Source organism: Carlito syrichta, unplaced genomic scaffold (assembly GCF_000164805.1).
Source record: "Carlito syrichta isolate Samal-C Ts95f unplaced genomic scaffold, Tarsius_syrichta-2.0.1 Scaffold302327, whole genome shotgun sequence".
NCBI lineage: Eukaryota > Metazoa > Chordata > Mammalia > Primates > Tarsiidae > Carlito > Carlito syrichta.
In genome coordinates, this window is record NW_007246423.1 from 1,197,338 (window position 1) to 1,219,985 (window position 22,648).

The 22,648-nt window shown below is 38.1% G+C and overlaps 1 protein-coding gene across 5 annotated transcripts in view; it reads left to right on the forward strand.

Moving 5' to 3' along the window:
- The window catches only part of SLC39A12 (solute carrier family 39 member 12), a 79,956-nt gene that overhangs the window by 38,550 nt on the left and 18,758 nt on the right, over positions 1-22,648 (forward strand). For all 5 annotated transcript variants that reach the window (XM_008056345.2, XM_008056342.2, XM_008056343.2 and 2 more), the window contains 2 exons: positions 938-1,096; positions 3,632-3,819. In XM_008056345.2, coding sequence (XP_008054536.1) covers positions 938-1,096; positions 3,632-3,819 — 347 coding nt within the window. The remainder of the gene's footprint in view (positions 1-937; positions 1,097-3,631; positions 3,820-22,648) is intronic.

Below are 22,648 nucleotides of genomic sequence, written 5' to 3' on the forward strand. Positions count from 1 at the left end.
AGACGGCTCTTTCTTATGGCTCTGGAACCTGGAAGTTCAAGATCAAGGTGCGAGGCAAAGGCCAACTTTCTGGTTCATAGATGGACCTTCCCACTGTTTCCTCACATGGCAGAAGGAGCAAAGGAGCTCTCTGGAGTCTCTTTTATAAGGGCACTAATCCCATGCCGAGGCATTACTTCCTAATACCATTCCTCTGGGGGAATAAGTTTCAACATATGAATTTGTGGGGGATATAGACATCCAGTTTGTAGCAAGGTTCTTAAGTTATTTTAAAAGTATACGGAAAGACACAGATGGGAAGGTCACCAGTGTATTTTGGAGTATTGTAACATTGTTTTAATTTTCTTATTTTGGCATAGTTGGACAAGGTGATAAAATAGTGAATGCCTGCCTGGTGCGGTGGCTCACGCCTATAAATCCCAGCACTTTGGGAGGTTGAGGTGAGAAGATTGCCTGAGCCCACGGGTTCAAGACCAGCCTGGGAAACGTGGCAAGACCTCATCTCTACAAGAAATCAAAAAATTAGCTGGGCACGGTGGTGCATACCTGTAGTTCCAGCTACTTGAAGGCTTAGGCAGAAGGATCGCCTGAGCCCGGCAGGTCGAGGCTGCAGTGGCCGTGAGCAGCGAGCCACTGCACTCTAGCCTGGGCTACAGAGTGAAAGACTCCAGCCCCTCCCCCCCCCAAAAAAGATAGTGAATACCAGTTTATCATTTATCTCGTTTGTCAAACGAGTTAGAAATCAGTAACCAACATTTAGGCATATGGGTTACCATGTCTGTATCTCCAGTCCTGACTTCTTTTCAAAGTGAAAAAACAAAGTGGAGTTATTTCATTAGAAGCAGTGTAAGAATGAATGTCAAGGGTGGATGGGAAGGAATCTGTGAAATGTGTAGTGATCTATTAATGCTTCTTGCACTTCTATTTCGTTCTCCAGGCCAATCCATTAGCTTATTAGCAATAATGATATTGGTTGGGGACAGCCTACATAACTTTGCAGATGGCCTAGTGATAGGGGCAGCTTTCTCAGCCTCATCCGAATCAGGAGTGACCACTACAATTGCCATTTTGTGTCATGAAATTCCACATGAAATGGGTAAGTTCAACCATGGAATCACTATTCCTGCTTGTTGAGAAAGGCATAATATACTTCGAGCTGTGGTTTACTAGGATTCTTTTTCCAACATATGATTGAAAGATGAATACTTTCCATTTATAATTTATTTAAACCATAAAAGGAAGAAGACTAGAAAAATAATTCCTGTACCTTGGGATAAAATTCAATTAGATTCTTTTCATGGTATTTCCCAGGGCCAGAAGTGATTCTTTTTGGATTCTGGAGAATTCTATATGGGTGAGAGTCACTCAGAGAAACCTTATTTAAAGAATTTGGGCGAGGACTTTAAATTCTGCATATTAAATGTGGAAAAAATATGAAGAGGGGAACTTTACCCATCATGTCCACAAATGGGCCAGTGAGATAAAATAGCATTTAAATTAAAACCAAACTATGGTTTCATCAACCTGATTTATACAGAATGTTTAAAGCCAAGCGTAACATTGAAATGACAAGTGTATGGTAGCAGATGCACATAAGACTCTTTTTCTGGATAATCTTAACAGCCCTGTAATTCAAATCCTGCCTCCCAGGAACCAGGATGGGATAGAGCAGACATTTCTGTAACAGACTAGAAATAGTGGAGGTTGGTTTGGTGTACTTGTGCTCTAGGAAGAGGGCTCTTAGCACTCTCTCTTTCTCTTTCCACTTCCAGATCTATATTGCCCCTTAGGCACTCTTGTACTCTTGTGCCCAGTGTCCATTGTTCAAAGTTCTGTCATTCACTCATTATTGGCCTATCCTTCTTGGAGCAATTTATCCACAACACTTCCTATATGCATTAAAATGCTCCTGGTCTGGAAGTCATCCTCTATCTATGGTCTCTTGCTAGGTCAAAAAAGCAAGCAGATAGAAAAAGAGAAGCCGGGCTCAGTGGCTCAGCCTGTAATCCCATGCTTTGGGAGGCTGAGGTAAGTGGATTGCCTGAGCCTGCGGGTTCGAGACCCACCTGGGCAACTTGGCGGGACCTCATCTCTACAATAGATCAAAAAATTAGCCGGGCGTGGTAGTGCATGCCTGTAGTTCCAGCTACTGGAAGGCTGAGGTGGAAGGATTGCCGGAGCCCAGCAGGTTGAGGCTGCAGTGGCTGGGAGCGGCCACTGCAAAAAAGTCTGGGTGAGAGTGAGACTCCAACTCAAAAAAGAAAAAGAGAGACAGGAGACGGGTGACTTATCAGCAACATAGGTTTATTCTAAGGCAGTGAACCTGGAGGGGACTCCAGAAAACTGAAGCCCTTATCGCTTACAGTTTAGGGCAATTTATGGGGATTTGGGGAAGGGGTGCTGGTTAGGTGGTTGCTAAGGGAGGATGGGTAGCTAAAGATAAAGTTTTGTAGTTAACAGGATGTTAGTCGGTGCTTGCTGGTAAGTTTCTATCCCAGTTTGTGTTAGCAAAATGGTGGGAATTATTTACAATAGTATTCCTAGGGCTAACACCTATGTTTAGCTACTATAAGAGTGATGAAGTCTCTCATCTCTCTCTATGTCCTCTCTCTTCTCTCTCTGTTTTCTAAATAAACTATATTTTACCAAAAAAAAAAAAAAAAAGTCATTGCTTTGCTAAACTCTGGTGTGTCCACATGGCTTTCTGAGCTACTACCATCATTTTCTTAGTTGTGGCCCCCTCTCCTACCTTGGGGAAGTGAGTCTCTCTCTTTCTCTATATCCTCTCTCTTCTCTTTCTCTAATTTACTTTCTAAATAAACTATATTTTGTAATTATAAAAAGTTACGTAGCTCCCGATCCTCAACCCCAAGCCATAGGGAAGTGTGACGGTGAGAAGTGGGCCAGCAAAGATGTTTCAAGACCTGTTTATAGCACCAGTTATGCACTGGAACTAGGAAACTGAGTCTGCAGGCTGTCTCTTTATTGAATTTCCATTGGATTCTCAATCCCTGAAAACAAGAAATAGATGCTCTCAGATTTAATAATAGGTCAATCTTTTTTTGGAGAAAGAGTATGGAGAGAATAAGGCCATTTTCCTATCATTATCAAGGAGTAAACCATTTCCTAAAGTAAAAAACGTGTTTCCTAACCAACATTTGCAATGATTTTAAACCATTTATTAAGTAGTTTTCTCTTTTCGCACAGCAGTTTCTACATAAGTCAATAATAAAAGTCCATATACTATAATGATTTTCATCTGGCAAGTTTCCAGACCAAAAGATTTAGAAGCCCTGGGGCAGCAAGTGATTTTATTTTGCATTTCTCTAAGTTGAAAATGTCATAGGACATTTTCATGGAACTAAATAATATATTACAGAACTCTCTGTATATGCTATCTTTAGGAGCAGTGAAAAAAAGAGAACTCTTGAAATTCAACTTCTAATAGGCCAGTGAGCTGGCTATGGATCCTAGAGAAATAGTGGAAAGTACTTTATTAACTGATCACTCAAGTTTCCTTATAAAATCGGTTCCAGTTGCTGACATTTGAAACAGTCTAATAGTGCATTACTTTACCAAAGTCATCATCAGTTAAATGATACTTATATTTTCTTTTTCTCTTAAACTTCAGGAGACTTTGCTGTGCTCTTAAGCTCTGGACTCTCTGTTAAGACTGCCATCCTGATGAATTTTATAAGTGCCTTAACTGCATTCATAGGACTATACATTGGCCTTTCTGTATCAGCTGATCCCTGTGTCCAAGACTGGATATTCACAGTCACTGCTGGGATGTTCTTATACCTATCCTTGGTAGAAATGGTAAGCCTTGTGGCTTTTCTATTTTGTTTTTCTAAACAATACAAAGGTAGAGAAAAAGCAATCAAATGGAAGTATACATGGGGAGAAGAGACAAAGCTATATAGGTAATAATATAAATGACTAAGAAAATATTCTGTGTAATTCAAGAAGGTACATTATAGGAAGAAAGGACATAATTTAAGATACAGAAAATAATGACATTCTTTTAGTGAATTTAAGTGGAAAGAATGAAACCTTTGTAATCATCAAAAAGTGATCATTTACTCATTCTGTTCTGGATGTATCTATATAAGATGTCTATACTTCCAGCTGGAAAATGAAAAGTTCTGTTAAACAATCAGCTATTTTATTTCTACAATGCAAAATAGTTCAACTGAACTTGTCATTGAAATAGCCATCTGACTTAATTAACCAACCATGTTTTTAAAAATAATTATTCCATCTTTAAGTTTTAATTACCAAAGGACTATCGTGCCGGTGAAATGAGAAAAAAATGAACATTATTATAGTATTTGGTCTCTAAAATTGCAGCATATGTTTCCTAAAGAGATCTTTGCTGACACTAATGATACTCAGTCATCAATTTTCATTCTCTGTAATTTTATGAGGGAATTGAACCTGGGAAATTTCACAATTGTTTTGCCTCTTTAATTCTGGTCTCTACAAAATAAAAGTCTTTTTGAAGGTCACCCTCTGTTGGACATGTTTACAACTTAAATCTCTTAAGGTAAAAGTCGATGATGATCTCTTCTCATTGATTGAAATAAGACAAATCAAAATGAAATAAATGAGAAAAAGAAATACTCAAGACAAATAAATCTGAATAAAAGTCAAATATGTTATTATTTGTATAACATTCATCCTGGAGAAGATAAAATAAGCAATCTTGAAGGTAATATGTGAAGCAGATCCATTGGGACTGACAAGTGATGCAGCAAAGAATCCAGCCATTGTCCTGGAAGTAGAAAGAAATCTTTCCCAAGGAAAAAAATATGGAAGACAGAAATTTTTTCCCAAGGAAAAAAATATGGAAGAAAAAAATATGGAAGACCTGTGCTGATACGTCCAGAAAAATGATACATTCTTGATGTAGATTCTAATAAAAGGATTCTCAAAGCAAATACCACTATCTTAAATCCCACTGTAAGGGTTTCTGAGGTTCTGGTTGTTTTTTGAAATTCTTTTTTTTTTTTTTTGAGTTGGAGTCTCACTATCACCCAGACTGGAGTACAGTGGCTGCTCCCGGCCACCGCAGCCTCGACTTGCTGGGCTCCGGCGATCCTTCCGCCTCAGCCTTCCACGTAGCTGGAACTACAGGCGCGCACTACCACGCCCGGCTAATTTTTTGATTTATTGTAGAGATGAGGTCTCGCCTGCCCAGGCGGGTCTCGAACCCGTGGGCTCAGGCAGTCCACTCACCTCAGCCTCCCAAAGGCGAGGGATTACAGGCTGAGCCACCGAGCCTGGCTTTTTTTAAATTCTTAGTAGATTCACATGAATGAGGTAAACACCAAATATACTTCCATGTTTAGAATTTTTTTTTTAAGAGACAGAGTCAATTTCCCAAGTAGGTGGGACTACAGGTGCACACCACCATCACCATGCTCCAATTTCTTATGGAGATAGGGTCTTGCTATGTTGCCTGGGCTGGCCTCAAACAATCATCCTGCCTTGACCTCCTAAAGTACTGGGATTAGAGGCATGCGCCACCACACCTGGTCTAGAAATGTTCTTATATGTTATTTGTGATGGTCAGAAAAATTCTAATTTTGATAATGAAGCTAAAAATGGAACAAATTTTACTCCTTTTTCTGAACCCCTTCCCCAACTCAAGGTCAATGCCATAGAATCCTGTGATCCTTCCAATTTGAAAAATTTAGATGTCTAGGTTTTTGTGACTTCAACAACATACTATCACTCACCATTTACTAATGTGAAGTACCTTTGTTTAAATTGTCTACATTCAAATTATTATTATTATTTTTTGGAGTTGGCATCTCACTCTGTCGCCCGGACTGGAGTGCAGTGGTCGCTCCCGGCCACTGCAGCCTCAACCTGCTGGGCTCCAGCGATCCTTCCACCTCAGCCTTCTGAGTAGCCGGAATTACAGGCATGCGCTACCACGCCCGGACGATTTTTTGATTTATTGTAGAGATGAGGTCTCGCCAAGTTGCCCAGGCAGATCTCGAACCCGCGGGCTCAGGGAATCCACTCACCTGAGCCTTCCACCGCGCAGGATTACAGGCTGAGCCACCGAGCCCGGATTCAAATTGTTTAAATCGTCTACATTTCAGATTCACTATAGACCCTCCTGATTTTCAGTTTTTGGTCTCTAATTTCTTTTTTCTTTATGGTTCAGTTGAGGGCAGTTGCTGGTCCTTTTGAAGTGTATTCTGATTTTAATGCTGGCTGGGTCTCTCTTCAAGTGTAATAAATGTATATGTACCTGGTCAATTCTTTTTCTTTGTCATGGTATCTACTCTCCCAAAATTGATATGGGAAGACTTTTATGAGTCATTTGTTATGTAGAACCATAAACTAAAATATGCCAATCTCCATCCTACCCCCAATATTCCTGCTCTTCGTCTGGATAGGTAATTGCTTATGAGAAAACAATGGGTTCAGCTTGTAATCCCAGCACTTTGGGAGGCCAAGGCAAGTGGATTGCCTGAGTTCGAGGGTTCAAGACCAGCGCGGACAACTTGGCGAGACCTCGTCTCTACAATAAAATAAAAATTTTTAAAAATAGCTGGGCATGGTGGCACGTGTCTGTAGTTCTGGCTACTCGGAAGGCTGAGGCGGAAGGATTGCTGGAGCCCAGCAGGTTGACGCTGGGGTGACTGTGAGCATACGTGCCACTGCACACCAGCCTGGATGAAGAAGTGAGACTCCAAAAGAAAAGAAAAGAAAACAATGTATGCCGACCTTCCCCTCCCTCTCTTCCTCAGCACTGCCTACCAAGGTGGCAGCCATATCCTACCCCACATCATGGCTGCCCCTCAGACCCCTGGTGGAGCCCAAGATCATCAAAGAGAGAACCAAGAAATTCTTCTGGCACCAGTCAGACCAATATGTCATGATTAAGTGTAATTGGCAGAAACCCAAAGGTATTGACAACAGAGTACGTACAAGATTCAAGGGCCAGATCTTGATGTCCAACACTGGTTACAGGAGCAACAAGAAAACAAAGCACGTACTACCCAGTGGCTTCTGGAAGTTCCTGATCCACAATGTTAAGGAGCTAGAAGTGCTGTTGATGTGCAATAAATCTTATTGTGCTGACGTTGCTCACAACGTTTCCTCCAAGAACCGCAAAGCTATTGTAGAAAGAACAGCCCAGCTGGCCGTCAGAGTCACCAACCCTAAGGCCAGGCTGCGCAGTGAAGAAAATGAATAGACAGCTCATGTGCACGTTTTATTTGTATTTATGTAAAACCATAAAAATTGCCAAAAAAAAAAAAAAGAAAAAAGAAAAGAAAGCAGTGTATGTCACTGATATCCTATGAGGTTCCGGCTAACGTATATCTTGATCTTATTGCAAGTTACTATTAGTCAAGGAAATTCCAGCTTCCTGGCAAAAGGACAGGAAAGAAAACACTTGGAGTTTCCTGGGGTTATTTCCTATAATCCAGGTCGCCTGCTCTCACGGCCTTCTGAGTAACTTCTAAACAAATACAGCTCTTTCACATAGCAGCAAGTTTAACTGTTGCTGTGCTCTGGGACTGTGCCAAAGAAAATAGTCTGTCATTTAAAGGGAGGAAAACAAGGCTTCAGGACTCTGTGAAACAAGCAAAGAAAATAAATGCCGCGACTAAAGGGTAAAGGGGAATGCTTTCATATACTGGTTATTTGCTAAATCCTGGATGTTTACCAGGGACCTTCTGAGCAGGGTTACTGTGAAAAGACTAGCTAGATGTTTGCTTTGTTTGTTTGTTTCAAAGAAATTGGGTGTGTTATTTCAAACTCCTAAAAGAAAAAGGACTAGGGGCAAAAATGGGGCCATTAGCAATGAGGTCAACAGAGAAGAAAGTCTTCTCTAGGGAAAACTGCCAGCCTTAATTCTCCAAAGTGGAATTGCCTTATTCAAGCACACTGACTTACAATTGCATTGAATCATTTCTAAAGGAAGTTAAGAGTGAATACAGAACTGGGTGGCCGGAGGAAATTAATGCTGTGTTATGAAGATCAGCGTTTTAGACTGGGTTTCCCTCAACACAGAGGCGAAGACAAAAGCGAGTCTGAAAGCAATTCATTTGGGAGATGACCCCAGGGAGCAAAAGCAAAGGGCAGGCAAAGTAAAAGAGAGAAGGAAGAAAAATCAATGCTGCAACGAGCTTTATTAAGTTGACCAGCACTGTGGTCTGAGAAGCCTACTGAGAAAGCTTAAGAGATGTGCCCCAGAATGGTTCACCTGGGAATAAAATAAGCTTTATCTATGGACTCCTGTCCTTGCTGTTGAATGCTGGCCCCACAAACATTATTCTCCCACCCCCAGTTCCAGATTATACATGCTTGAGTGCCAAGGGTATACCCAATGGGGAGCTCATGCCAACACATTAGAGAAGCCCAGGGCAGGAGAAAGAGGAATGCAGTGTGGGCTGGAAGCAAGACTGCAAAACTCATCAATGACTCCTTGGAACTGGTCTCTGCAGCAGTGGTTGGGGCTAGCGATGAGGCTGAGAGCTTCTGAAATAGCCCAAATATGATGTCCGTTAGCAGTTGATCCCTTCTACCCCTCAAATATGCACATGCCCTCTTTTTCTTTTTGTCTTGTCCACTCCCAAAGTCCTCTCATGCTGGTAGCTAGCCAAAAATGCCACAAAGATTTAATACAAAACAGTTGATGAACTAAGTTCCAAACCCTGCTGGTCCTGACACTGTAGCTGATGTTCATCATCTTTGTCATCTAGCACCCATTGTTCGTCTCACTTCCAGACAGCACTTTGGCTGACATAGATTATTTTCTCAGTAGGGGCAACCCAAGTCTTCACTGAGGGTCTCGGTAGCTTTGTCCCTGTCAAGCCATGTTTTCTCTAGTTGCCTGTTCACCTTCGGAAGCAGCAAGAGATGCTCCAATGAATCTCCCAGTTTCTAGATATGCTCCTTCTTTCCTCATTGTGTAGCAGTAACTGTAACTCTTTAGGGTAATCAGTAACAATTACTCCTACCAGTATAGTAATTTTTTCTCTCTTGGTTGATTCACTGGTATAAGGGGTCCCAAATTAACAAGTGGTAGCCATAGCTGCAACTTCACTGGAAACTTTGTTGTATTCCCTGGCATACTCTCCTTAATAACAAGGATCTGTGATCTGACACTACCTAAGTTTACAGAAGCAGAAAGTGCAAGTTCCACAAATGGAAAAGCTAGCAATAATCATGTATCAATTGCTTTCTAACTTTTTATTGTTTCTGCTCTAGTCTCTATTATTTTTTCTTACTTTGCATTTAGCTTTCTTTCTTGGTTTATGAGGCGGAATGTTATATCATGGGTTTTAAATCTTTCTTGTTTTCTAATATTAGCATTTAAAGCTATAAATCTCCCTCTAAGTATTGATTCAGCTGAATCCCATATATTTTAATATGTTGTATTTTCAATACTGATTATTTTGAAATGCTTTTGAATTTCCTATGCAACTTTTTTTTTTTTTTGATCCATGGGTTATATAGAAGTATGTTGCCTAATCAATATTTGGAGCTTTTCTAAATATCTGTTATTGCTTTTAATTTAATTCTTTCTTACTCAGATAATATATTCTATACCATGTTAGTTTTTTGAAATGTTTTGAGACTTTTTTTATGGCCAGCATTAAAAAAAAAGATGGATAATGCTCTATCTTGGTGAATGGCCCCATGTGCATTTGAAAAATATATGCGAATATACAAGTCATTAGGTGTGGAGTTCTGTGAATGTCAATTAAGTCAGACCAATTGACAGTGTTGTTCATATTTTCAAATTCCATACTGAATTTTTCTCTACTTGTTTGGTATTAAAATATCAACCTTTATTTGTGGCTTTAACTATTAATCCCTAAACTCTGTCCATTTTGTCTTATGTGTTTGAAGCTTCGTTATTTGCATGCATATTTAGGGGTTGTATTAGTCAGTTCAGGCTGCTCTAACAAAAATACCCATAGAGAAGGTGGCTTAAACAACAGAAATTATTTCTCACAATTCTGGAGACTGGAAGGTCCAAAATCAAGGTGCTGGCTGATTTGCTTCCTGGTGAAGACTCTTTTCCGGATTTGAAGATAGATGCCTTCTTCCTGTATCCTCACATGGCAAATTAGGGTTGGGGGGGGGGAGAGGGAGAGAGACAGAGGGAGAGAACAAGCGAGAGAGTGCTACTCTCATTATGGGGACTCTATTCTCATGACCTAATTACTTTCCAAAGGCCACATGTCCATATACCTTCACATTGGCCATTAGGGTTTCAACATATATACTCAGGAGTGAAGAACAAGCATTCAGTTCATAGCAGGGTTATTATGACCTCATGATGAGTTAATACTTTTATTGTGCTGAACAGTCCTTCTTAATTTCTGGTAAAACTCCTTGGCTTGAATTTTGTTACTACAGTTTGATCTTTTTTTTCTGCTTCCTCTTTGTATCTTTTCCATTCTTTTACTTTTCACCTATCTTTTGGAAAGTAAGCAGTGGGACCTAAATAGCGTATTTAAAGTGGCATATAACAGGAGAATTGTCATACAATCAGCAATCTCTGTGATTAGGAAGTTAGTCTCCATTCTATCTTGTCTATCCAAGTTTTCTAAATCTTATAATCAAATCTACTGCATTCGCTACAGAGATTTCATAAGATTCGTTCTCTATAGATATAATGACCTTCTAAACATATACACATTCTAATGTGGGGAACCTGTGAATATTTATTTTACATGTCAAAAGAGACTTTGTAGATGTGATTTAAGGTGTAGAACTCTGAGATGGGGAGATTATTTTAGATTATCTGGGTGGACTCAATGTAATCGCTAGGGTCTTTCAAAGAAGAGAAACGTTTCCCTCCTATGGTCAGAGAAAGAGATGTGACGCCAAAAAAAAGTCAGAGAAATTTACCATTGCTTGAAAATGGAGGAAGTTTCCAGGAGTCAAAGAATGCAGGTGGCCTCTTAATGGTGGAAAAGGCAAGGAAACAGATTCCCCCCAGGGCCTCCAGAAAGGAAAACAACCATCCTAGTATGTCAATTTTAGCATAGTGTTAACTCAGGATAGGGGACCCCAATGTTGGGGTCTATGTTTTAAGCTACCAAGTTCATGGTCATTTGTTAACAGGAGTTATAGAACACTAACACATGCTTGTGTTACTAACCTTGATATAGATATGATTGAGAAGGCAAGCAGCTGTGTATGAACAACATCTCATTCTGTCTGAGAATGTAAAGTTTCTCTAAGAAAATTCTCAGAACTGGAAATCTAGAGAATGTCTCATATCTAGCTTCTCTATGGTTTATAAAAATCATTCAAATAGAAGGAAAAGACAAGCCTTCAAGGTACTTATTTTTCAGCAGTTTGAATAAGCAAAACTTTATTGCTAACTAATATGGTGTTTTTTAAAGCATAAATGAATTAATTTTTAAAAACATGATTTATGCCAAGGAAAGCTCTATTTTTTTTTTTGGATCTGAAGCAAAGTTTCAAACCTTTAGGCGTTTTTCCTAAGATCCTGGTAAAACTGTTTCCATAGCAACAGGTCCATAGAAACCTCCAAGGGCTATCAGTGTAGATGTAACTAGAGATGTCCCTAGAATGGGGGAAACTGAACCACTGCTCAGGATCCAGTATATTAACAGAACCTAAGCTGATGGTGGAAGAACAGTAACACAGGAAGGCAGGTAGTGGAGAAGGAAGTGCCTTGCCAATTCATGCCAAGCCAAAATAAAACAAAACCCTCTTTAGGTACATCCAAGAAAAATGAGTTGAGTATATGCCCTATTTCCAACCCTTTTCCCTCACCAATCTCCCTCTAGTTTTCTAGATTTCTTTCCTCCCTGTCACTTTTTTGGATGCTCTTTTAAAACTTCTTTTCCTCTTCAAGACTAGTGCTGATGTTCCTTAAACCATATTGCATTTATGTGATAATGGTGGAAGAAACAGCCAGAATGAAAAGCAGACACCTAGACAATTTACTTCTCTACCCTCTTCTTGGAAAGGTCTCCTGGAAGTACTATCAAGCCAGACCTTCCCCTAGAGCATTTTCCAATTTCTGGATAACTTTCCTGGTATGAACGGCAGAGCTAAAGATTATTTTGAATATGAATTTAAGATCCTTTACCTTTAAAACACATCCCAAAAGGTACAAAGATCTGAGTATTAAACCAATAAATAGGTAGGATCATCAATAGCACAGATGAAGAGTATCCATTGACCTCCCTACAATCATTGCAGTTCAGTAAATGTAGCAGCTTCAATATTGTGAATTGGATAAAAAGAATATGAATTGACTGACAAATATCCAACTAACCAGGTTTCTTCCATTCTCTTAATCATATGACTATAAAATTAAACTAGAAAATTAGACTTCTAGAATATTGATTCTATTCTCTTCTCTCCATCATTTTTCCTTATCTTCCTACTTATTGCATTTGAGTGAGTCTTTCTTTCTCAGAGAAATCTAGATAAGTCCAATGCAATTCAGTCAAGAATCAACAATCACCCAGTTGGGTCTGGTAAATGAATCTTCTCTTCATCCAAAAAAATAGTGTCACCCTTTCTTCAAAGATCAGCAGTACCTAGGTGTAATCCCTTTAAACATTGTCCAGCCACAGGAAGAAGATACTTTGTTTGAAAAAGACACGTAAAGTAACTTTGCTACATGCATTTTTTTCAACAAATATTGTATTTAAAATCAATGAGTGTCATGGGCACCACTTTAAATATATATGAATATATATATATATATATATTATATATATATAGCTAAGAAAGAAATAGCAAGCACTTTAAAACCCATTTCAGGCAGCAAAATTAATATAATTTAATATTCACAATGGTTTCTTCACAAAAGCAAGTATGAATCATTTTTACCAATAATTTTGAAAGACTTCTATTCGCTTTCTGTAAAAAAAATTAGTCTAACCTTACACTTAGAAATTTTCTAGAGAAAATGATTAATAGACTCAACTTTGATGAAGGCTGAACTCTCTGTAATTAAGAGAAACTGAGCCGGGCTCGGTGGCTCAGCCTGTAATCCTACGCCTTTGGGAGGCTGAGGTGAGTGGATTGCCTGAGCCCGCGGGTTCGAGACCCGCCTGGGCAGCGAGACCTCATCTCTACAATAAATAAAAAAATCAGCCGGGCGTGGTAGCGCGTGCCTGTAATTCCGGCTAGTTTGGAAGGCTGAGGCAGAAGGATCGCTGGAGCCCAGCAGGCGAGGCTGCGGTGACCGGGAGCGGCCACTGCACTCCAGTCTGGGTGATAGAGTGAGACTCCAACTCAAAAAAATAAAATAAAATAAATAAATAAATAAATAAAAGAGAAACTGGCCACCAGAAATGTTGGTATTTTTCTGCTCCTTATATCTTTTCTACTAGCTCCTCTCTCAACCCACACACATATCTCCCAAAGCAATTACTTCTTTAAAAAAAAAATACAGTTGACCCTTGAACAAAACAAGTTTGAACTGTGTGGTTCCACTTATATGTGGATTTACTTCCACCTCTGCCACCCCTGAGACAGCAAGACCAACCCCACCTTTTCCTCTTCCTCCTCAGCCTACTCACCATGAAGACAAGGAAGATGAAGACATTGGTGATGTTCTACTTCTCCTTAAAGAATAGTGAATACATGTTCTCTTCCTTATGATTTTCTTACTAACATTTTCTTTTCTCGAGCTCACTTTGTTGTAAGAATACGGTATACAATACATGTAACATAAGAAACATGTTTTAAGGGACTGTTTATGTTATTGGTAAGGCTTCTGGTTAACAATAGACTATTAGTAATTTAAGTTTGGGGGAGTCAAAAGTTACATGTGGATTTTCAACTGTGTGCAGGTTGTTGTTCCCAACTCTCCTGTTGTTCAAGGAGTAACTATACTAAAGCTGGCTGATGTCTGCCTTTGCTAAGCGGTACAATTAAGAATTTGTCTAACTGAATCACCTACCCTACCAAAAAAAATGGAGAAGTGAGTTGTTAAACACAAATTAAAAGTACATATTATTATCGTCTCTCCTAATTGAATGTGATCTTTATCTCATAATTCACAGTGTTCAAAAAAAAATTTTTCATTTATCTTCTGCTGCAAACTGCTTCATGAATTTTCTTGAGAATACCCCAGTGGGAAGTTATAGGTCTAAAATATTCTGTACTTAAACATTCAAATAAAATAAAATAAAATTTCTAATGCTGAAGTTTTAAAAATTATCTCGAGAAAAGCCTTCATTTTAGTTGTTCCAGATACACTGAGAACTGTGGTCCTTGCTTTCTTGCTTGATTAAGAGCAAAACAGCTATATTAATTTTTTAAACATAGTCACGTATTGAAAAATGCCTAAATTCAAAGCAGGACCTGTCTCAATGGGGGAAAAAACTTCTCAATGTCAAGATATTGTTGAGTCAACATAGTATGTGTGCTGAGGATTCTATTATTACTAATCAAAAATGACTGCAACATAGAACACACTCCAATATCCCTCTTTTTATTGATGTCAAAATGAAGGATCAACCAAGAAAATGAATTCCATACAAAAAAAGGAAAAACTTACATTATAAACACAGGATAGCCACATTCAAATTTTAAATGAATTAACCCTTGGGGCATTGTTAAAAGCAAGAATTGATATAGTATTTTTAAGCAGACATTTTAGCCAAATTTTTGTTCTCCAGAATTTTGGAGAAAAATGCCAGGCAGTGGCTCATACCTGTAATTACAGCACTTTAAAAGGCTGAGGTAAGGGGACCCTTGAGGTTAGAAGTTCAAGATCAGACTGGGCAACATAGTGAGAATCCATCTCTACAAAAAACGGGGGGAAAATTTAGCTATGTGTGATGGCATATACCAGAAGTTCTAGCTACTCAGGACAGGCTGCAGTGAGCTCTGATGGCACCACTATACTCCAGCTAGGTAACAGGGTGCTATCAAAAGGAAAAGAAAGAGGAAGAAGTTTAAAAAAGGAGATATTCTACAGGGCTTTCTTGAGATTTTGTGACTGATAAAACCTCATCTCTTGGATAGGTGACCTTCCCCAACCAGGTCCAACCAGAGGGTCAGCCAGATTCCTTGAAAGGAAGGAGTCTCCAGTCTTTCCTTCATCTTGTTTACAGCAAATAATTACAAAGGAATTTGAAGCCGACATCACTGTAGACTATTAAAAAGAAGAGGTTTCAATCTTCCAGAAATGAATTATTTTATGGTTATGAATGAAGCATGAGAACATGAGTGCAGAGTTTATGTCCTGGGACTTTGAGATTTAAATATAACTCAGAACATTATGTTTCTAAGTGGAAATTGATGACAGTGGGTCTTGACAAGGCAGTAAATGACACCCCTTGCTATCACATAAGTTCTTAGATCTAACCTAAATGCTGCTTTATAATAATTATAATTGTAATATTACAATATTTATATTACAGTAAGCTAAAAAGGTAAACAATCATATTATAACTTAAAAACTAAGTAGTTAATCAATAAGCTAAATAATATATAACAATAAGCTAAGTTTATTAAAATAAGCTAACGAAGCAAATATTTTGAAAACTTGGAGTGTGTGTTTATTTTAGTAAAACATACATGGGCCAGGCTTGGTGGCTCAGCCTGTAATCCCGGCATTTTGGGGGGGAATGGATTGCCTGAGCCCATGGGTTTGAGCCAGGGCAACTCGGTGAGACCTCATCTCCACAATAAAATGAAAAATTAGCCAGACATGATAGTGCATACCTGTAGTTCCGGCTACTTGGAAGGCTGAGGTGGAAGGATCGCTGGAGCCCAGCAAGTCGATGCTGAGGTGACTGTGAGTGTGCCAGTGCACTCCAGCCTGTGCAATAGAGTGAGATTCCAACTCAAAAAAAAAAAATATATATATATATGACATAAAATTTACCATTTTAACTATTGTTAGGTATAGAGTTCAATGGCATTAGCTACATTCATGTTGTTGAGCAACCATCACCACTACCTGTCTCCAGAAACCTTTTGTTATCTCAAACTGAAACTCTGTACCTGTTAAACAATAATTCTCCATTTTCCCCTCCCCTCAGCCCCTGGCAACTATGGCCTTTTGTTTCTATTTCTATGAATTTGACTACCATAGGCAACTTATATAACTGGAATCAAACAATATTTGTCTGTTTGTATCTGGTTTATTTCACTTGGCATCATGTTTTCAAGGTCCATCTGTGTTGCACGCATCAGAATTTCATATCTTTTTAAGATTGAATGATACTCCATTGTATGTATATCTATCTATATCTTTTGTTTATCCATTCCTTGATGGGTAGTTGGGTTGTTTCTGTCATTTAATTATTGTGAATAATGCTGCTATAAGTATGGATATGCAAATAACTCTTCAAGTCCTTGCTTTCAAGTCTTTTGGGTGTAGACTCAGGTCTGGAATTGCTGGATCATATGGTGATTTTATTTTTAACTTCTTGAGGAACTGTCATATTGTTTTTCACAGTGGCTACGCCATCTTACATTCTCACAGGAAGGCACAATAGACGTTGCAAATTCTCCATATCCTCACCAACATTTTTTTGTCTGTTTTTTATTTCTTAAAAAAAAAAAAAATAGCTGTAATGGAATACAGATTTGTGTCCCTCCAAAATTTATATGTTGAAATTCTAAGCCCTAAAGGGATGGTATTAGGAGGTGAAGGGCCTTTGGTGGGTAATTAGGTTTTGTTGAAGCCATGAAAGTAGAGCCTCTATGATCAGATTTGAGTTCTTATAAAAAAGAGAAATAGGTTGGAGAGCTCTCTCATACCCATGTGAGGATACAAGTGAAGACAGACTTCTGGAAACCAAAAAGAGGGACTCACCGGATGCCAAGTCTGAGAGTAACCTGATTTTGGGCTTCTCAGCTTCCAGAACTGTGTGGTAAATTTTTGTTAATTCACCAAATATATGGTATCTTATAGAGGCATGAACTAAGACAACAGCCAATCTAATGAGTATGAAGTGGTATCTCATGTGGTTTTCATTTGCATTTCTCCAGTGACTTGTGATGTTGAGCATCTTTCTTTGTGCTTATTGGCCACTTGTATAACTTCTTTGGAGAAATGTCTATTCGAATACTTTGCATATTCTTTTTTAAACTTAATTTAATTTTAAAGATGTAGGTTGCAATTCAGGATTAGGTAGATAAATGATCATCATACAAGAAAAGTTGGGGCTGCCCTCTGGTCCCTACTTCACCTGGTCTGAGATTGGGTACGTACCCTTATTGATGTTATGTGCCCCCCAACCTCCCTGAATATTCTTGATTGTTTAGCTTTTGGTTGTTGAATTTAGGAGTTCTTTATATATTCTGTATATTAATATTTAGTCAGATATGTAATTTTCAAATATTTTCTTCCATTCCATAAATTGCCTTTCACTCTCTTGATAGTGTCCTGGCTGCACAAATCTATAATTTTGGTAAAATCCAATTTACCTACTTTATTCTTTTGTTGCCTATGCTTTTTATATCCAAGAAATCATCGCAAAATCCAATGTCATTGAGCTTCTCCCCTACATGTTCTTTCAATAATTGTAAAGTTTTGGCTCTTATGTTTGCATCTTTGAGTCATTTGAGTTAATTTTTCTATATGATGTTAGGTAAGGGTCTAACTTCCTTCTCTTGGTTGTGGATATCCTGTTTCCCCAGTATTATTTGTTTGAAGGACTGCCCTTTTCCCACTGAATGGTCTTGGCACACTTGTCAAGAATCAATTGACCATGTGTGCAATACTTTGTTTCTTGGCTCCCTATTCTATTTTCTGGGTCTGTATGTCTGTCATTATGCTAATACCACACTCCTTTGATTATTGTAGCTTTGTAGTAAGTTTTGAAATCAGAAAGTGTGAGACCTCCCTCTTTGTTCTCCTTTTTTTTAAGACTGTTTTGGTTCTTCATTGTCCCTTGAGATTTCATAGGAAGTTTAGAATCAATTTTTCTGTTTTCACAAATGTCATTTCTATTTTCACAAGAAAATGTCATTGGGATTTTGATAGAGATTGAATTTAGTCTGTAGGTCACCTTATGCAGTATTAATAGCTTAATGCTGTTTTCCAGTTCATGAATATGGGATGTCTTTCTATTTATTTGTTTTTAATTTCTTTCAACAATGCTTTTGTAAATTTTAGTGTACAAGTCTTTCACCTTCTTGGTTAATTTTATTCCTAAATATTTTATTCTTTCTGGTACTATTATAAATGAAATTGTTTTTAAAATTTCCTTTTTGGATTGTTCATTGTTTATATGTAGAACTGCAACTGACTTTTGTGTTCTAATTTTGTCATTCACCTTTGCTGAATTTATTTATTTGGATTGTGTTTTAATATCTTGGAAGTGAAAAAAGGTGTAGATACCTTTTAATAAATTATTATTTAGCAGAAATATATGTTCTATAACAATATTTTAAAAAGATATAATGCCATAATGAATTCAAATGTGCCCATTAAAGATACATTTACAAGTCAAAAGAACTCCATACCAATCACATAAGACCCTTTCTCTAGTTTTGTTTTCAAACTCACTAGAAACAGAAATTAGAATTTAACTTCTTCAGTGTCTATTTTTCTCTTCTTCAATCTTAAATTATATAAATAGGAAAAATATGCATTGATAACAAAGAATAAATAAAATATATCTCTATTACCTCTCAAAGTTAGATGTATGATATCTTTTTAAAATCTTAACTTATGCTGTATGACAAAGTTGATTCTTATGTGATTTTTTTTTTTGTTCACTAGAGCAACCTTTCTAATATTTTAATAAAGTTTGTTATAGTGACTTCCAGATTCAATCTGGCTTGCACATTAGGACTGGTGTAGATTATTTACAAACTTATTTCATCTAAAGTTTATTGGGCGCACAGGATGGTCACTGCTATGAAGACACAACCCATGTATGGCTTTATGTTTTCAACTATCTGGAAGAAACAAAAAAGTCATGTAACTGACTTCATGGTGGAGCACTACAACAACTAGTAAGGTGGTTAGTCAGTGCGTGTGAGAATAAAAATTGTCAAGGTAGTCCAAGTATGGGGAGGGGGACCCCCAAAAAAACCAGAATTATTTTTTGGAGGCCAGGCCCCTTGTAGTACAGACTTCCCCGCTAGGTAAGTGTTCTAGGAACCCATCCACATTAGTGTACTGGATAGCATTGTTGTGGAAAGCAATGTTCAGCGTTCAGTGAATTTCTTTGGAGATTCTTTCAACGCATTTGCCCATTTCATCATGGGTGATTTACAAGCACACTTGCCCACACTGCGCTGAGTGTCAGCAATTTTTGACCAAAAATGCATGACACCCATGCCCCACCCTCCCTTTTCACTCAATCTTGCCCCAAGCAACTTTTTTTTATTTCCCTGTATGAAAACGTTCTCAAAAGGAAAAGTTTTCCCAATGTGAAAGAGGTGAAACAAAAAATGGTAGAAGCGCTAAAAGGTATCAAAATAGATGAGTTAAAAAACCACTGTGGGCAGTTGAAAAAGTGAATCAATAGGTGTATTGCATCAGAGTGTACTTTGAAGGTGACTGAAGTTTCAACATGTAAGAATAAATACACAATTTTTTAAATAAATAAATTCTGGGACTTTTTGAGTCCCCCCTCATACATTTTGAATTTATTAAGGCCAATCTTCTTAATTTATCAATCTCAGTAAGTTGTGATCTCATAGATGACTTTTTTGGTGAATCTTCCTGGAGACTTTGCATGAATAAAGGATTACACAGATAGTGTTACATTTTGCAAAAATTGGATAAACTTTTTGTGTCACTAAAATTATATGAAATCTGTCTACCTATATATCTATTTAACAAAAGGACTACTGCATGTTTCCTTGTAATCATTATGGATAACTTGTTATCAATAAATAATCAAAAGACCCTTCAAAATTGAGAGAAAAATTAGCAGAATGTCTTTTTAACGTTTTTCTACATATATGAATGAATGTTCAAAAATTTTTTTAGGTTTTTTTTTTCCTCCCATACATTTTACAATAGGGAGATGTTCCAGTGACTCTTTATAGCAGAAATCAACATTTGAGAAAAAAAAAAATCTAAGTATATTAGTGGTATAATACTGTGGAAAATATATGGACTAAGAATTGTCCTGAGAATAAATAGACTTTCAAACTGCATAGTGTAGATGGGCCTAAACACTAAGCACTACAGTAACTTGAAATATGATTTAATTTTCCTTCTTATTCTTTCCTTTAAAAAATTTTTTAGAGTAATAGAAATGTGTGAATGAGACATAAAATACAGAATGATTCATAATCTGGTAAGTTTTCTCCAGGTGAATGTGTGGCACCTGATATGAAGGGTGCTCCTTTAATTTACACTAGGAATACATAATTAACTTTTTACTTCTTTTTTTCTCTTTTTTAAAATTTGAGTCATAGTCTCACTCTGTTGCCCAAGCTGGAGTGCAGTGGCACACTCATGGCCACTGCAGCCTCAACCTACTGGGTTCCGGTGATCCTTTTGCCTCAGCCTTCCAAGTAGCTGGAACTACAGGAGTGCACTACGACGCCTGGCGCCTCACCTCTAATTTTTTGTAGAGATGAGGTCTCACCAAACTCCCCAGGCTGACCTTGAACTCCTGAACTCAGGCAATCCTCTCACCTTGGTTTCCCAAAGTGCTGGGATTATAGGCTTAAGCCATGGTGCCCGGCCAGTTTTTTCCCTCTACAATGTCCACAATGGTGGTCACTAGCCACATGTAGCTCTTGAGCACTTGAAATAAGGCTAGTGTGACTCAGAAATGGATTTTCTTAAATTAGTAAACTTCATTTTTAAGAGAACTTTTAAGTTCACAGCAAAACTGATCAGGAAGTACAGAGAGTTCTTTTTTATTTTTTTTTGAGTTGGAGTCTCACTCTGTCACTCAGACTGGAGTGCAGTGGCTGCTCCCGGCCACCGCAGTCTTGCCTGCTGGGCTGCGGCAATCCTTCCACCTCAGCCTTCCGAGTAGCTGGAACTACAGGCACGCGCTACCATGCCCAGCTGATTTTTTGATTTATTGTAGAGATGAGGTCTCGCCAAGTTGCCCAGGCGGGTCTCGAACCCGCGGGCTCAGGCAGTCCACTCACCTCAGCCTCCCAAATCGCAGGATTACAGAGCCACCGAGCCCAGCCCAGAGAGTTCTTGTATGCCCTGGTCCCCACGCATGCACCAATACCCCACAACTGACATACTGCAACACAGTGGTACATCTGTTGTGATCCACGACCCTATACTGACACATCATTATCACTTGAAGTTCATAGTTTACATTAGGGTTTGCTCTTGCTGTTATATATTCTATACATGTTGATAGGTGTATGATGACATGTGTCCATCATTGTGGTACCATACAGAGTAGCTTCACTGCCTAAATATCCTCCTCTGTGCTGTGCTGTTTCATTTTTCCTTTCCCTCAGCCTCTGTTAGCTACTATTATTTTACCGTGTTCATAGTTTTGCCTTTTTTCAGAATGTAATTATACAGTATATTGCCTTTTCAGGTCGGCTTTCTTCACTTAGTGTAATATAAATGCAAGTTTCCTTCATCTTTTTAATGGTTTGATAGCTCATTTCTTTTTAGTGTTGAATAATATTCCACTGTCTGGATTCACCACCATTTATTCATTTATTCACTTACTGAAGGGCATCTTGGTTGCTTCCAAATTTTGGCAATTGTGGATTAAGCTGACATAAATACCCTTGTGTTGGTTTTTGTGTGGACAAAAGTTTTTGCCTCCATTGGTTAAATACCAAGGAACACAGTTGCTGGATCATATGGTAATAGTATGCTTAGTTTTGTAAGAAGCCACCCATATGTCTTCCAAAGTGGCTGTACCCTTTGTCATTACGATCAGCAATGCTTGAGAGTTCCTGTTGATCCACATCCTCACCAGCGTTCGAAGTTGTCAGTATTGTGGATTTTGGCCATTCTAATAGATGTATAGTGGTATCTCATTGTTATTTTAATTTGCAGTTGACTAATAATATATAATGTTGAGCGTCTTTTCATATGATTATAAGCCATCTATACAACTTCTTTGATGAGGTGTGTCTGTTCAGGTATTTAGTCCATTTTTTGATTCAGTTGTCAGTTTTCTATTATTGAGTTTTAAAAGTTTTGTTTATTTTGGATACCAGTTCTTTATCAGATTTTTTTTTTGCAAATATTCTCTCCAGTCTGTGGCTTATCTTTTCATTTTCTTGATATTGTTTTTATTTGTTTGTTTATTTTGTTTAGCAAACATAATTTTAGTTACAATGAAGTCCAGGTTATGAATTGCTTCTTTCATAGGTTGTCTCTTTTTTTTTATATATATTTTTTATTTTAAAATTGTGGGGTACAGTTAAGGGTTAGGTATACAAATATTCATTGTGCAGGTACCCTTGTTGATGAGGTGTGTCCCACTATCCCCAGACAGATATTGACTACCATTAATTCCACCTCCCTTCCCCTCCCTGTCCCCCCCCATAGTTTCCCACCACTGTCAATCCTTTTCTTATAGTATTACGATAGTTGTTCAAGGTCCACTTATGAGTGAGAACGTGTGATACTCAGATCTTTGTTTCTGTGAGAGATCACTCAGTATTATAAACTCTAATTCCATCCAGGTTGCTGCGAAATTCATGATTTTGTTCTTTTTTATGGTTGCATAATATTCCATCGTGTATA